The 17,202-nt window shown below is 41.6% G+C and overlaps 1 protein-coding gene across 1 annotated transcript in view; it reads right to left on the bottom strand.

Annotated features, from left to right (window-relative positions):
• slf2 (SMC5-SMC6 complex localization factor 2) overlaps positions 1-17,202 on the bottom strand; it is a 106,549-nt gene that overhangs the window by 58,807 nt on the left and 30,540 nt on the right. The window contains exons 2-4 of the mRNA XM_060842254.1: positions 9,289-9,332; positions 5,278-5,963; positions 3,563-3,608 (exon numbers count right to left, since the gene is read on the bottom strand). Of these exons, the coding sequence (XP_060698237.1) occupies positions 3,563-3,608; positions 5,278-5,963; positions 9,289-9,332 (776 nt within the window). The remainder of the gene's footprint in view (positions 1-3,562; positions 3,609-5,277; positions 5,964-9,288; positions 9,333-17,202) is intronic.

Genomic DNA, 17,202 nt, shown 5'->3' with positions numbered 1-17,202 from the left:
AGCAATTGGAATAGGAGACAACATACTGGCATGGATTAATGATCGACGAACAGACCAGAGACTAGAAATAAATGGATCATTCTCATGATGGCAGGCTGACACTGGTGGGTACCACTAGGACACTTGAGCTCCAGCTGCTCACAATACATATCAATTATTTGGAAGTGGGGACCAAATGTAACATTTTCAAAGTTGCAGATGGAAAATTTGTATCATTAATAGTCACACGTGAGGTGCCAGAAGACTGGAGGTTGGCTAATATGGTGCCACTATTTAAGAAAGGTGTAAGGACAATCCAGGGAACTATAGACCAGTGAGCCTGACCTCGGTGGTGAGCAAGTTGTTGGAAGGAATCCGGAGGGACAGGATGTACATGTATTTGGAAAGGCAAGGACTGATTCGGGATAGTCAATATGGCTTTCTGCGTGGGAAATCATGTCTCACACTAACTTGATTGAGTTTTTTGAAGAACTAACAAAGAGAATTGAGGAGAGCAGGGCGGTAGATGCAATCTATATGGACTACAGTAAGGCGTTCAAAAAGGATCCCCATTGGGAGACTGGTGAGCAAGGTTAGATCTCATGGAATACAGGGGGAACAAGCCATTTGGATCCAGAACAGGCTCAAAGGTAGAAGACAGAGGGTGGTGGTGGAGGGTTGTTTTTCAGACTGGAGGCCTGTGACCAGTGGAGTGCCACAAGGATCGGTGCTGGGTCCACTACTTTTCGACATTTATATAAATAACTTGGATGTGAGCATAAAAAAGTTAGTTAGTAATGGGTAAGTTTGCTCGCTGAGCTGGAAGGTTCATTTCCAAACGTTTTGTCACCCTACTAGGTAACATGTTCAGTGGGCCTTAGGCAAAGCACTGCTGATAAGTCCTGCTTTCTATTTATATGTTTAGGTTTGTCATTTCCTGTGAAGTGACGTCCTAATCTTTTTCTCGGAGTGGTAGATGAGGTCTAACTCAAATGTGTTTGTTAAGAGTGTTCCGGTTGAAATGCTATACTTCTAGGAAGCCCAATCAACAAACACATCGAGTTAGACCCCACGTCCGACCTCCTGAGAAAAAGGAGAGATTTCTTCACAGGAAATGACATCACAAACCGAAAGAAACCCAAACATATAAATAGAAAGCAGGACTTATCAGCAGTGCTTCACCGGAGGCCCACTGAACATGTTACCTAGTAGGGTGATGAAACTTCTGGAAACAAATATTCCAGCTCAGCAAACAAACCTATATCCAGAACCTCAACCTGCCCTACAGATCTTCTCAAAACTCGTATAGTTAGTAAGTTTGCAGATGACACCAAAAATAGAGATGCAGTGAACAGCGACGGTTACCTCAGATTACAATGGGATCTTGATCAGATGGGCCAATGGCCAATGAGAAGTGGCAGATGGAGTTCGATTTAAATAAATGCGAGGGGCTGCATTTTGGGAATGCAAACCTGAGCAGGACTTATACACTTAATGGTAACGACCTCGGGAATGTTGCTGAACAAAGAGACCTTGGAGTGCAGGTTCATAGCTCCTTGAATTGCAGATAGGATATTGAAGGCACTGGATTAGTGGTGCTGGAAGAGCACAGCAGTTCAGGCAGCATCCAAAGAGCAGCGAAACCGACGTTTCAGGCAAAAGCCCTTCATCAGAAATAAAGGCAGAGAGTCTAAAGCATGGAGAGATGAGCTGGAGGAGGATGGGGGTGGGGAGAAAGTAGTATAGAGTACAATGGGTGAGTGGGGGAGGGGATGAAGGTGATAGGTCAGGGAGGAGAGGGTGGAGTGGATAGGTGGAAAAGGAGATAGGCAGGTAGGTCAAGTCCAGACAAGTCACAGGACAGGGCTGAGCTGGAAGTTTGGAACTAGGGTGAGGTGGGGGAAGGGGAAAGGAGGAAACTGTTGAAGTCCACATTGATGTCCTGGGGTTGAAGTGTTCCGAAGCGGAAGATGAGGCATTCTTCCTCCAGGCATCTGGTGGTGAGGGAGCGGCAGTGAAGGAGGCCCAGGACCTCCATGTCCTCGGCAGAGTGGGAGGGGGGAGTTGAAACGTTGGGCCACAGGGCGGTGTGGTTGATCCGGAGATGTTCCCTAAAGCGCTCTGCTAGGAGGTGCCCAGTCTCCCCAGTGTAGAGGAGACCGCATCGGGAGCAATGGATACAATAAATGATATTAGTGGATGTGCAGGTAAAACTTTGATGGATGTGGAAGGCTCCTTTAGGGCCTTGGATGGAGAGGAGGGAGGTGGTGTGGCTGCAGGTTTTACAGTTGCTACGGTAGCAGGGGAAGGTGCCAGGATGGGAGGGTGGGGGGTGTGGACCTGACCAGGTAGTCACGGAGGGAACGGTCTTTGCGGAAGACAGAAAGGGGTGGGGAGCGAAATATATCCCTGGTGGTGGGGTCTTTTTGGAGGTGGTGGAAATGTTGGCGGATGTTTTGGTTTATGCGAAGGTTGGTAGGGTGGAAGGTGAGCACCAGAGGCAGAGGCATTCTGTCCTTGTATTGAAGCCGTTTGGTATGATTTCCTTTTATTGGTCAGAGTATTCAGTACAGGGGTTCGGAGATCATGTTGTGGCTATACAGGACTTCGGTTAGGCCACTGTTGGAATATTGCTTCTGGTCTCCTTCTTATCAAGTTTCACAACATCTTTCCGAAAAGGTTCAGAAAATGTTTACAAGGATGTTGCCAGGTTTGGAGGATATGAGCTATAGGAAGATGCTCAACAGGATGGGGCTGTTTTCCCTGGAGCATCAGAGGCTGAGGGATGACCTTATAGAGGTTTATAAAATTATGAGGGGCATGGATAGGGTAAATAGGCAAAGTCTGTTCCCTGGGATCGGGGAGTCCAGAACTAGAGGGCTTAGGTTTAGGGTGAATGGGGAAAGATATAAAAGGGACCTAAGGGGCAACATTTTCACACAGAGGATGGTGCATGTGTGGATTAAGCGGCCAGAAGAGGTGGAGGCTGGTACAATTACAACATTTAAAAGACATCTGGATGGGTATATGAATAGGAAGAGTGAGGAGGAGGAATGTGGGCCAGGTGCTGGCAGGTGGGACTAGATTGGGTTGGGATATCTGGTTGGCAGGGACAAGGTGGACTGAAGGGTCTGTTTCCGTGCTGTACATCTCTATGACTCTATAGAGAGCTAAGTGGGAATGTGTGTCATAAGGAATTTGTTCTGTGGCTTCACATGGATTTGGACAAGATAGGTAAAATATGGTAGAAGGAATATAATATGGAAAAATATTCAATTATCCACTGTGGAAGGCGAAACAACTGTGCAGAGTATTGATAGTGTCATACAAGAGGGTGGAGAGTGCAGGTGTACAAAGGAACTTCATCAATAAGTCTGTGACGGCTAACATGAAACCGCAGTAGGCTATTAAGCAGCCTCTTGGAATTTTAGCCTTTACTGGAAGGGGATTTTTACTTGCCATATGAATGTGGTGAAGCTTTAAGGGGCTGATGTCACACATGGTCTTTTACAACTCAAACATTATTACATTAAGACATGTAAATAAAACCAATTCTGAATTTGGCTGTGATTTCTTTTGGTACCTGTTAATGATGTTGAAGGTACAGAATACGTTCTCCTCAAGGCAGCCTGCAGGAAAACAAAAGAAAGAGACAGTAAGAAAGCTACAAGGCAAGCCTCCCAGTGATTACAAAGCAGGCTTTCAGCCTGATCTTTCCTATAGCTAAAGAAACAAAATGAGGTGTTACCTCCAACAGATATACAGAAATTATATACAATTCGCAAAATATTTAATATAGCTTAGATTGGTCAAGATGTTTAAATGCTCCATTATTCTGAAATGTCAAACAGGCCAAAATTAAATAATCAATAGACTATCTCCTTTCCAAATATACTGAGGAGGTTCACTGACGTTACCAAGAGTGGTGATGAAACGTCTGAAAATGAACCCTCCAGCTTAGCGGCCAAACCTACATCCAGAACCTCAACCAGAGCTACAAATCTTCTCAAAACTGACTTAAACTGAGGAAGTACACTCTATATTCACCAGAACTATCTCAGTAAATACAGGGAAACATTTACTATGGTGCAACTACCCATACACTTTAAAATCAATTGATAAGGAGGAACATAGGGACAGTACATGAGGTCTGTGAAGCAGCTTTAATATTACATCTTTTAAACAAAAACAGAGGGTTGGAAACCCAAGTTGTTCAAATTCAGGATGTGGGAACCCACAATTCATTAATTAAATCTCAACAAGAATCTGAAAATTGTAGCTCTGAGGTAAAAAGAGACTTCCATAACATTGGGAGGATATAAAAAAGTATAAACTAAAATTCTATTTGCACTTAATGTAAAAGGACACACTACTCTACAGCAAAAGCAAATGACAATAGATGCCAGAAATTGGAAATTAGAGCAGAAAATATGAGAAATATCCGGCAAGTCCAGCAGCATCTATGGCGAGAGAAACAAAAAGCTTAACATTTCTAGTTGGTGACTGTTCACCAGAAAAGACAGGGTAGAAGGATATGTTTTGTGCAAATAATGGAGGATTTAAAAAAAAAGTCAGTGCTCGGGTGATAGATCAAAGACATTAAATAGCAGAAGAGTTTGACTTGGCAGACTCAAAGGGTTAATACCTGCCCAATCAAATCCTTTGCCATTTAACCTTCACACAGAAGCTACCAGACCTGTGTTTTATCCCCTCCGCAATTTAGGTTTTTATACCTGATTTTGTGAGCAGATTACTGTCTAACTCATTGTTTCCCTATCACTGGGGTCATGGATGCCTCAACTATCCTCAAATTACAATCCAATACATCTTGCCATTACATACTCTGTTCAATTTATGTGTAAAGTAAACAATATCATGGTATGAACAGAACAATGCACCAGGTATCCTGAAATGGGTCTGCAATACAGAATGAAAAGCGAAACAGGAAGATGACAGATTAAGTCTTGGTGAACCAATAGTATCCAACCTGGCAATAATTATTTACAACAAGGCTTGCAGTTCCAAACTAAGGAAGGGGATAAGAAAGCAACAAGAAGCCAGATACTCAAGGAGGACAGAAAATTATTGTGATGCAAAATGATGATTCTGGTCAATATTACATTATTAACACATCTATGAACTCAAGTCCACAACCACACAACAGCATTTATAATGATGCAGCTTTCAGCAAGTCAAAATCAGGAACATTCCACAGATCAAATGGCTGACAAACATACAGAAGAGAGAAGGAACAACCATCACCAGGTTGGGTTGGGTAGGTTAGGTTACTCAACTTGCCTGATTTACAGGGCTCCCTGAGAAAGGACTAGATGAAGAATGGTTTCCTTTTTGCGTGCCCTTGAGTTTCCGTAGCTCTCGTGCCTTTTTATAGGCTTGAAGGGAATTATCCAAACTATGCTGATGTTGCAGCCTTCTCAGAGATAAGCGAGGTCTCATATTGCACAGTGCACTTTCCGAGCTGTTTCTACGATTAGAATTCTTCAAAACATCCAGTGATTCTGGTGGCAGCATGATTCGGTGGTTTGGGAGAGAGCTTCGCCGCAAGGCAGTTGTTTGATATTCACCTGTGTCACATTTGGAACTTAATCGGTGTGCTGCAGAGGTCACTTCAGAGTTTGACGACTGTTTAACATTTTTCCCTTGATCCAGTACCACAATACCCTCCGAGGGACATGGGTTTGAAGGTAAAAACAGTCTTCGCACGATTACTCGAGGAGAGCCAGGATGCTGAGTTACCTGGCATTTAACTACACCTCCCATGCTTTCCCTTTTGTCCGACTTTAAGGCACCCTTCATAAAAGCCTCAAGCACAGGGCTCCTCTGAGGTGATGAGGGCAAATGCACAGATCGTTTAGATTTAAATGAAGGTTTCTTGTGGCTGCGGAATGGTTCAGCATTCTGCAATACAGAAGTGCCACCTGTTTCACTTCTTCGAGGTGACCCCAAAATTAATCTATCCTTCCCTACGTGGAACAAAAGGAGAAACCAAAAGTTAAAGGAAAAAAGACATGAGTACAAAACCAAACTATTTTCCAGAAATTTTACAGTTACTCACAAGCACAATATTGAATGGAACATTGATATAATGCCTTTAACATAGCAAGATATCTCTTGGCATTTTACAGGTTCATAATCAGACAACAAATAACACTGACCCAAAGGAAAAGATAGCTATTAAGACAAATCTTGGTCAAAGAGTTAGCATTTAAGCAATATTTTAAACACAGAGAACTGGAGACTAGTGCTCCAGTACAGAGTGATTAGATTGAATTAGAGAAAAGGGAGTGAAAAGCTTGAAATTTTTGAAGAGTTAACTTTATATGAAATCAAGGAATGCGCACCTGCACTTTACGTATCACTAAACCTAACCCTATCATTGCTTGAAGTCTAAAGTGAATTTAGATTTGGTAGCAGGCCCCAATCAAGCAAACCAAAGTACCTGCTACACAGCAGGTAAGATCAGTCAAGTCTTAACTGTTCTTTGTAAATGCCTGAAAGAACAGTGATCCAAATCCAGCAGTATAAATAAGAGAAGTGTTGTCATAGTTACCACACTGCATCAGAGGACCAAATTTAGAGAGGGGAGAATTTGGACATAAGAGTAGGGAGGTGTTCTTTTTCGATCGTTAACCTCAAGGGCACCAAGTGTTGAATCGACCATTAAGATTGAGGAGCCAAGTAGGTCATTCAGCAATCAGGTCTCCTCTGGAAATCAGTAGCTGCACAGGAGGGATGAGCTTTGAAGATACTCAAAAGTGAGATCACAGAAACAAAAAAAAACTCAAGATTGCCCAAAAGCAATAATGACAGGGGATTTTATTCAAAGGAAAACATTTGGATTTTTCTAGCTGATGTGACTGTAGGATGGTATGCTTATTTCCCAGTGCTAGGGCCAAGCATGGCCTGAGCAGCTGCAGGACATTCTGAAAGAAGAAACAGAACAGAAATAGTCATAGAGACCTATACCACAGAAAAAGGCCTTCTCGAGTCTGTTCTGGTCAAAAACAAACACCTAGCTATCCAAGACTGGAGATGTGTTCCATGTTGATACCAATTACCGAAGGTTGTGAAAGCAAAACTTTAGTTAAGAAATAAATTAAGACCACAGACATCAGATATACTTATGTCAGGACTTGCCCAGGCGCCGTGTGCTCAGAGATCAGCAGTAGTGGAATAGAGTGGCTTTGAAAACATTGCAGGAGAGAATCTTGTAGGAGGGCAGAATTTAGATTCTTGACGCACTGAAATCAATACTAGCAAAATGGCATGGCCTGTGACTCTGCAGGAAGGGGATCCAATTTCTTCTCAGAGATTTCACAAGTACTGTGGGAAAGAGTATAAACTAGAACAGCAGGGGCACAAGAACCTGAGCAGGGAGAAAAATGTGAGGGAAACAATGATGGGCTAGAAAGTACTGCAGTCCAACCTGAAATATGGAACCCAAGTCTAAACAAATGGGGAGCAGAGGGGTTGGGGAGGAGGCCTGCCATACACTGGGTAACTTCATAAAAGCCATGACGACATATAAGCAATGGTTAATAATTAAGGATTGATTACATACATCGCAACAACTATACACTCAATTTGGGCAAAAGAACACAACTGAAACATGGCCCAACTATGGCTAATAAAAGAAATAAAAGATACAATTAGATCCAAAGAGGAGTCACATGAAGTTGCTGGAGAAAGCAGTAAGCCTGAGGTTTGGGAGCAATTAAGAATTCAGCTAAGGAAGATAAAGCAATTAACAGGGCAAACAGAGTTTAGATGCAAGGAATAAAGTCTAAGAGCTTCTTAAAGTACTTAAGAAGCAAAAGATCAGTCAAGTTGTGAGTGAAAGGGTAAAGTCCTAGTCCGAAACAGAAGAACTGATAATGGAAGACCAAGAAACAACAGCAATTAAACAAATGCTTTAAAAAAATAAATTAGAAAACACCTTTAAAAAACTACAGATAGTAGAAATCTGAACCGAAACCAAAATTGCTGCAGAACCTCAGCATCTGTGGAGAGAAAACAAGAGTTTACGTTTTGGATCCAACGATCCCTTCTACGGAACTAATGGTGGCTTGAAAGGACGGTATAAGCACTGAAATGTCGGAGGGAGAGGGAGAGGGAGAGGGAGAGGGAGAGGGAGAGGGAGAGGACAGCACTTAGGCAGAATAAGGGATGGATTATTATTGAACTCAATATTCAGTCCAGGGTCCCATGGGCCTGAACACCTTCTTCCATGTCCATCATCCACCCACACAAGGCCAGGTCAGTTCGGACTGAAACGTTACGATTGGCAGGAAAATATAAACATGAGCCAATTGTGACATCGCAGAGGCTGAAGGGTCATAGGCACTGTGTCAGCCAAATGTCACAATGGGAGGAAAGATGGAGCAAGGGGAGAAACAGGAGGTAGTAAAAAGGAGGAGTTGAGTAGGCGAAGAATCTTTTTACTGAGTATCCAATTCAATTCTTTTTCATGTTAAAAAGGTGGAGATAAGTTTGTTTAGCACGCTGTAATTGGAAAGGTGGTGTTATTGCTACAAATAGCAAGGAAGCCCACAAATGTAGTAAGGGCTCATGTAAAAACAGCATGAGGATTTGGAAAATTTTGGAAAACTAAGTTATCTTCTTGGAAGACAAATTATGGTTTTTGTTCCAAGTTTGCTTCTTCATTCTAGATATTATATGTACTGTATATGGTGCAACACAGCAATTTGTCATTCCTGATGAAGGGCTTATGCCTGAAACATTGATCCTCCTGCTCCTCAGATGTCGCCTGACCTGCTGTGCTTTTCCAGCACTACACTCTCAGCAATGCAGCATCTCTCTGTACCTTTAAAAATTAAGAAAGGTTGAATGATTTTTCAGCATCCTTCAAAATCTGTAATTCTGCCCAACACAAAGGGCAAATTCACAGTTTGGCTGCGTGCCAGCAAAATAGTATTCCTATTTTTATAATTATTTTCTGAATCCTACAGAATTCAACATATCTGAAAGTAGTGACTGCACTTCAGAGGTATTGAATGAAATAACCCAAAACAAACATGCTTCATTTCCTACAAAATAAAAAATATCCATCCAATACTTACCTGTGTGGCAGTCTCAATTCTTAAGTTACGCAATAACCTCTAAGTTCTATTCAAACCAGTTTTTCAATTTTTCAGAAATAATGGCATTCAAATCAATTAAATACAGTTTTTACAACTGAGATACTTCACATAATATTCAAATGCACAGCTATATCAACGAAACATCTTAAAGTACTTAAGAAGCATAAATTAATTGCTGGATACTAACCTCTGTCTGAATCTGGTTTGAAAAACTGAGTAATGATTCGATTGCTGAAAAATAACAACGTTTACAATAATTAGAATGCTGCTCATTCGATGACAGGCATTTCATCATAAAGCCCAATATTTGAGATCACAACAAATCAATGAACATTTTCATTATGAAATCACAATATGCAATGGGACTTATAAACTCAGCTATTACATCCAATTGAATGGTGAACAACACAAAACAATACACTGGAGACTCTTCATTACGCCACAATGAAATCAGGTCTTCATTTAAAAATTAGCATTATCACAGCAAACCGATAACAATAAGCCAATTTTGAATGGCACTGTGGCTCAGTGGCTAACTCTGCTGCGCAACAGCGTCAGGGAGCCATATTCAGTTCAGCCTTGGGTGACTGTGTTGAGTTTGCATATTCTCTGTCTGCGTGGATTTCCCCCAGGCACTCCAGTTTCCTTCCACAGTCCAAAGATGTGTAGGTTAGGTCAATTGGCCATTGTAAAATGTGAGGTTATGCGGAGAGGGTAGGAGACCAAGTTTGGGTGTGATTTTCTTTGGAGGGTCCGTGCAGACGAGGTGGCTCTTATGTCTCTTTTGACACTGTAGAGATTATTTGATAAGTATGCAGTTTCTTTGACATGAAAAACAAAAACTAATTATGTAATAGGATAATAGTGTTAAAATTCCCAAACACTGAAGAACATAAGAAAGAGAACAAGTAGATCCACATTCAGCCACTTATGTTTGAAACCATATTCAGGCTTCGATGCCTTGTTCGTATCAGATCACAGCCCTGAACTCCCCAATATTTAAACAAATTTTCTATCTCCTCTGAATACTTTCAGTGCTCGGCTTCAGAACTCTTTGGGGTAGAGAATTCAAGACATTTACAGCCACCTAGACAAAGAGACAGCTTTGCATCTCAAGTTGAAATGAACGTCCCCTAATTCAAGCTGCCTCACGAGTGGAAGCACATGAACAGTCATTGACAGTGCAGAAAACATTTTAGATTAGATTAGACTTACAGTGTGGAAACAGGCCCTTCGGCCCAACAAGTCCACACCGACCCGCCGAAGCGCAACCCACCCATACCCCTACATTTACCCCTTACCTAACACTATGGGCAATTGTGCAGGGTTACATTGTACATTGCTCAAAAACTGCATGCATTCATGTAGAACTCCGTTATCTCACTTTTTAGATTAGAATCAATCGAAACACCATGGCATAGACAGAGAACACAGGGGGCCAACACCTTCAACATATTGTCTAGCTATCACCATTGTTAACAGCTAACCCGAAAATGCAACCTTTTTTGGGTTAAAAAAGGTTTTGTGATTTACACATGAAAGAAGTGAAACTATCACTGTATTCTAACAGATGAAAGGCTTAACTGACAATCAATGTTTCAATGTATAATTTCAGTTACATCACACTATAAATTTTTGCTATAAATTCTGTGTTAGGATTGAGCCCTCCACTACCACCTGACGAAGGAGTGTAGCTCCGAAAGCTAGTGTGTCCTGTCCCCGGTGTTGTGAAGGATGGGCCTGGCCTCGCTGCCGCGGAACGCTCCGAGTAGTTGGACCGTTCTGTATCACCTGTCCTTCGTGGAGAAGTTTATAAAGAAAAACACCTTTGACCACAAGTCCATCAGGAAGTGGTCAGCACGTAGTGTCCTTGAGACCCTTCGGGAAAAGGAGAGGGCAGATCCTATTGAGCGGTTCCCTGAGCAGACTGTCAAAGCCATTTGGCAGAATGCCTCATTGCCAGAATTTTCCAACAAGCACCAAGACATGGCTTGGCTGGTGGTGAGAAGGGCTCTGCCTGTGAGATCCTTTATGCACGCCCGGACTCTCAGCCACACCGCACACTGCCCTCGAAGCGGCTGCGAGGGGAAAGAGACTGTCACACACCTCCGTCTGAAATGTACCTATGCAGAAGAAGTCAGGAGAGGAATGCAGTGATATTTGTCGAGTTTCATCCAGAGTAGCGCCGTGATGCGGGACTCTGTGCTCTACGGCCTGTTCCCCAGGACACACACCAAGACGAACATCAACTGTGCCTGGAGGATCATCAACTCGGTGAAGGACGCTCTCTGGGCGGTCCGAAACCTGTTGATCTTCCAGCTGAAGGAGTTTACCCCGGCCGAGTGTTGCAGACTGGCACATTCCAAGGTCCAGGACAACGTGTTGAGGGACGCGCTGAAGCTTGGGGCAGCTGCTGCCAAGGTGCAGTGGGGAAAGACCGCCCTGTAACATCTGCCTGCCTAAGAAGAACAGGGGGCCCACGCAGTCATTTGGGCTCTGCTGACACCTCAGTTAAATATGTCATCGTACAGACCTGTATATATGAATGATTACTCTGTCTCTGTATACCAAAAAATGGAATGTTTCCTGATGTATGGCATGACCAATTGAACAGATCATCAAAATATTTTATGAATAAAGTATAATTTTGAAAATAAAAAAAGTGTGCTTCCAATTAAACCTGTTGGACTGTAACCTGGTGTTGTGAGATTTTTAACTTTCTACTGGAGAGGCATCCTTTCTTGACAGAACATGACAGGAAAACAGACTGCTGGAAAGCTGTATTATAAAATACCTTAAAGAGAATTCTTAATTATAAAATGCAACGTACACATGCCACTCGATTCTGTCAATTTAAGAACTACATCCTGTAATTCATCTTTGACTTTTGATATGCATCACTGAAAAAGTAGCATTTTTCAAGAATGTCTCACTTTCTAAGCTGATTAAAAAACTGATTTTAGGCAATGTTTTATTTACTACTTTTATAAATTTAAGGTAGTATTTTGTAATCATTGAACTGGGTTAGGACTGTACCGCAATGTGTTAAAAATGTGTCACAACAGTATATTTTGGAGAATATGAGGTACAAAGTGGTTTAATTCCGCAATAAGACGATGCACCACATTATACCATTATACAGTAATGGTCATTACACAACATGAACGAGCAACATACTGCGTGATCCCCAAGTTAGACAGAAATGCCACAATTAGGGATTTGGGAGAATTAGTCCAAAATTGGTTATCATTGAAGAACTGACATTACATGTCCTCATATCAAATAAACAAACACCAAAATACTGCAAAGGACAAAGGCCCATAGCTTGCTGAAAATCAACAGCTAGTGTTACAAAATAAATTGACTGCTTTCCCAATGCCTTTGTTAATTATTATATGCCTGTGTTAATCAACTTTAATTCTGTGCACTTTGCGCCAACATAGTCACACCTAGCATATATTGCAACAGGTCGAAATTAAAAGGTTCAGAACAGATTTCATGTATCAAAATCATACTCAGCAAAGAATTGCATAATATTGAATACATTTACCTATGGTAGAAGTACTGGTGCCAGAAGTGACTCTCAAGAAACACCAGTCTGCCATCTTCCAGTCAGAAAAGTAACCATTCACTTTCTTTCAACCTTAAGACAATTTTGCATCCAACTAAACAATGACCTTCCTTTCAAAGAGCCTCAGTTTTTGTTAACCAGCCTTTTACAAGGTAATTTGTTGAAAGGTTTCTTAAAAACCATGCAGAAAAACTGTGCATTCGCTGAATAAACTTATTCTGTTATTTCAGCAAACTATTAGTCAAGCATTCTGCTTTTTATAAATATGGCAAGTCATAGAGTCATCGAGATGTACAGCATGGAAACAGACCCTTCGACCCAACCCGTCCATGCCGATCAGATACCTCAACTCAATCTAGTCCCACCTGCCAGCACCCGGCCCGTATCCCTCCAAACCGTTCCTATTCATTTACCCATCCAAATGCCTCTTAAATGTTGCAATTGTACCAGCATCCATCACATCCTCTGGCAGCTCATTCCATACACGTACCACCCTCTGCGTGAAAAGGTTGCCCCTTAGGTCTCTTTTATATCTTTCCCCTCTCACCCTAAACCTATGCCCTCTCGTTCTGGACTCCCCAATCCCAGGGAAAAGACTTTGTCTACTTATCCTATCCATGCCCCTCATTATTTTGTAAACTTCTATAAGGTCACCCCTCAGCCCCAGCCTGTTCAGCCTCTCCCTGTAGCTCAGATCCTCCAACCCTGGCAACATCCTTGTCAATCTTTTCTGAACCCTTTCAAGTTTCACAACATCTTTCCAATAGGAAGGAGACCAGAATTGCACACAATATTCCAACAGTGGCCTAACCAATGTCCTGTACAGCCGCAACATGACCTCCCAACTCCTGTACTCAATACTCTGACCAATAAAGGAAAGCATACCAAACACCTTCTTCACTATCCTATCTACCTGCAAATCCATTTTCAAGGAGTTATGAACCGGCACTCCAAGGTCTCTTTGTTCAGCAACACTCCTGAGGTCCTCAACATTAAGTGTATAAGTCCTAAGGTTTGCTTTCCCAAAATGCAGTACCTCGCATGTATCGGAATTAAACTCCATCTGCCACTTCTCAGCCCATTGGCTCATCTGGTCAAGATCCTATTGTAACCTGAGGTAACCCTCTTCGCTGTCCACTATATCTCCAATTTTGGTGTCATCTGCAAACTTACTAACTGTACCTCTTATGCTCACATCCAAATCATTTATGTAAATGACAAAAAGTAGAGGGCCCAACACTGATCCTTGTGGCACTCCACTGGTCACAGACCTCCAGTCTGAAAAAACAACCCTCCACCACCATCCTCTGTCTTTTACCTTTGAGCCAGTTCTGCATCCAAATGGCTAGTTCTCCCTGTATTCCATGAGATCTAACCTTGCTAATCAGTCTCCCATGGGGAATCTTGTCGAACGCCTTACTGAAGTCCATATAGATCACATCTACTGCTCTGCCCTCATCAATCTTCTTTGTTACTTCAAAAAACTCAATCAAGTTTGTGAGACATGATTTCCCACGCACAAAGCCATGTTGACTATCCCGAATCAGTCCTTGCCTTTCCAGATACATATACATCCTGTCCCTCAGGATTCCCTCCAACAACTTGCCCATCACAGAGGTCAGGCTCACTGGTCTATAGTTCCCTGGCTTGTCTTTACCGCCCTTCTTAAACAGTGGCACCTCCAGTCATCCAGCACTTCACCTGTTACTATTGATTACACAAACATCTCAACAGGTCCAGCAATCACTTCTCTAGCTTCCCACAGAGTTCGCAGGTACACCTGATCAGGTCCTGGGGATTTATCCACCTTTAACCATTTCAAGGCATCCAGTATTTCCTCCTCTGTAATCTGGATATTTTGCAAGATGTCACCATCTATTTCCCTACAGTCTATATCTTTCATATCCTTTTCCATAGTAAATACGGATGTAAAATATTCATTTAGTATCTCCCCCATTTTCTGTGGCTCCACACAAAGGTCATCTTGCTGATCTTTGAGGGGCCCTATTCTCTCCCTGGTTACCCTTTTGTCCTTAATATATTTGTAAAAACCCTTTGGATTCTCCTTAATTCTATTTGCCAAAGCTATGTCCCCATTTTGCCCTTCTGATTTCCCTCTTCAGTATACTCCTACTTTCTTTATACTCATTTAAGGATTCACTCGATCTATCCTGTCTATACCTGACATATGCTTCCTTCTTTTTCTTAACCAAACCTTCAAATTCTTTAGTCATCCAGCATTCCATATACCTACCAGCCTTCCCTTTCACCCTGACAGGAATGTACTCTCTCTGGATTCTTGTTATCTCATTTCTGAAGGCTTCCCATTTTCCAGCTGTACCTCTACCTCCAATCAGCTTTTGAAAGTTCTTGCCTAATACCATTAAAATTGGCCTTTCTCCAATTTAGAATTTCAACTTTTAGATCTGGTCTATCCTTTTCCATCACTATTTTAAAACTTATAGAATTATGGTCGCTGGCCCCAAAATGCTTCCCCACTGACATCTGAGTTTTATTTTATATTTTAATTATCCTTAATTAGCAAAAACCACCAAGTACCTGCTGACTCTTCTCACTGGTCCCCACTCCCTTTCCAAATGTTCCTAAAACCTCATCTACTATTCATGTCCAACTAATGGACCTGTATTTACTGGGATTGTTTTTATACAGGCTTTCCTGAATAAGGGAGTCAACATTTACCACTTTCCAATCTTCTGGCACCTCTGTAATTCCCTCAGTACCCTGGCATGAAAATGTTTGATGGAATTTTTTTCCTCTAAATCAGTTGATGATATCTCTTTAACATCCTGCTGCATTAAGGAAACTTTCTAAAAATAACTCAAATTAATATATTTTTTTGAAATAAAGCTTAGTAATAAAAAATAACATTTTCCTTTCATCCCTCTAATAATTATGACATCAGGGCAACATGATTTTGATCTCGCAGCTGGCTTGGTAACTTGTGATGCCACACTGTTCACATTTGAGCTTTACCTGGGAGATTACGTGATATTTGTTTGATAAGTACATTTTAAATCCCATACCATACATAAAATATTGCACACAATTTCCAATGCACAGTCCCTATGGTTGGTAAAAATATAACTTGCCTTTTTCTTAAAAGGTGAATTAAGAACTATCTTTTAACCTTAAGTTTTATAAGGTGCCTAATTAACTCATTTGAATAAGCAAATAGAACTAGGGGTAACAGCCACTTACTTGAGTGTGCTCTGCCCTTTGATACTATCATGGCTCGTCTCAATTAAAAGCCGGTTTACCATCTCCTCAAATTTACTCATATAGGATAGTTTCTCATAACCATGTACAATTCCTATCAAATTAAATCATAAATACCTAGTTGACTAGTTAAGGAGATTTTGGTGAATGTTGAACTACCAGAGTTGTCCTCACAGATATTGAGCTAAGGAACAACCAGCCAAACTGTTGTCTTTTGTGTGCTGTAACCACTCGCCAACTTTTAGTGACCTAACAAGGCAACTCATCCAGCCACATGGAGTCTACTTCATATGGCAGTTAACTGCGCATGTGTCAAAACTGGAATTGGAAGTGGATATTTGGCAAAAGACCTTCAGATTTTACATTCGTTCGTGATGATTAAAGCAGTAGCAAATAAGAAAAACATCTTTATTACTAGCAATAACCGAGCAGTTCAAGGTTCTTCCCAGGACATGAAATTGGTCTAAACAAAAGAGAAAAATACTGAAAATCATGAAAATCCAAAAAGGACAAAATTAGGAACACACAGCATTTGCGAAGCTCAGGTCAATCAACATTTCAGACCAAAGATCGTTATGCAAGTGCAGCATCAATCTACTGGTCTGCTGTTTATTCAAAATTTAAATTAAAATCTACTGCATTATAACAAACAGCATTCCAATCTGAAAGAATGCTTCCTGTCAGGAAATGTCCTCAGGCTAAAATTCCTGAGGTGACTGAGTTTTACCAGAAAACCAAAATGAAATTGTACTCCCGTGACTACAGTAAAGTCTTTAATACCATATATAGTGTCAGATGGACACGGAAACAGACCCTTCAGCCCAACTCGTCAACCTTGACCAGATATCCCAAAACAATCTAGCCCCATTTATCAGATTTGGCCCTTATTCCTCTAATCTTTGTATTCCTATGCCCCTCCAAATGCCTCTTAAATGTTGTAATTGTACCAGCCTCCACCACTTCCTTTGGCAACTCACTCCAAACACACACCACCCTCTGCATCAAAATATTGCCCCTTAGGTCCCTTTTAAATTTTTCTCCTCTCAGCTTAAACCTACGCCTTCTAGCTTTGGATTACCTACCCTGGGAAAAAGACCTGGCTATTCACCCAACCATGCTCCTCATGATTTTATCAACCTTCACCAGGTCACCCTCCTTCAGATGTAAATAGCCCCAGTCTATTCAGCTTCTCCCTTCAGCTCAAACCCTAAATCTTTTCTGCACCCTCTCAAGTTTCACAACATCTTTCCAACACCTTCTGTAGAATCTTTCACCTCAATCAGTCAACAACAA

Source organism: Hemiscyllium ocellatum, chromosome 22 (assembly GCF_020745735.1).
Source record: "Hemiscyllium ocellatum isolate sHemOce1 chromosome 22, sHemOce1.pat.X.cur, whole genome shotgun sequence".
Taxonomy (NCBI): domain Eukaryota; kingdom Metazoa; phylum Chordata; class Chondrichthyes; order Orectolobiformes; family Hemiscylliidae; genus Hemiscyllium; species Hemiscyllium ocellatum.
This window is presented reverse-complemented; position numbering and strand designations above follow the sequence as displayed.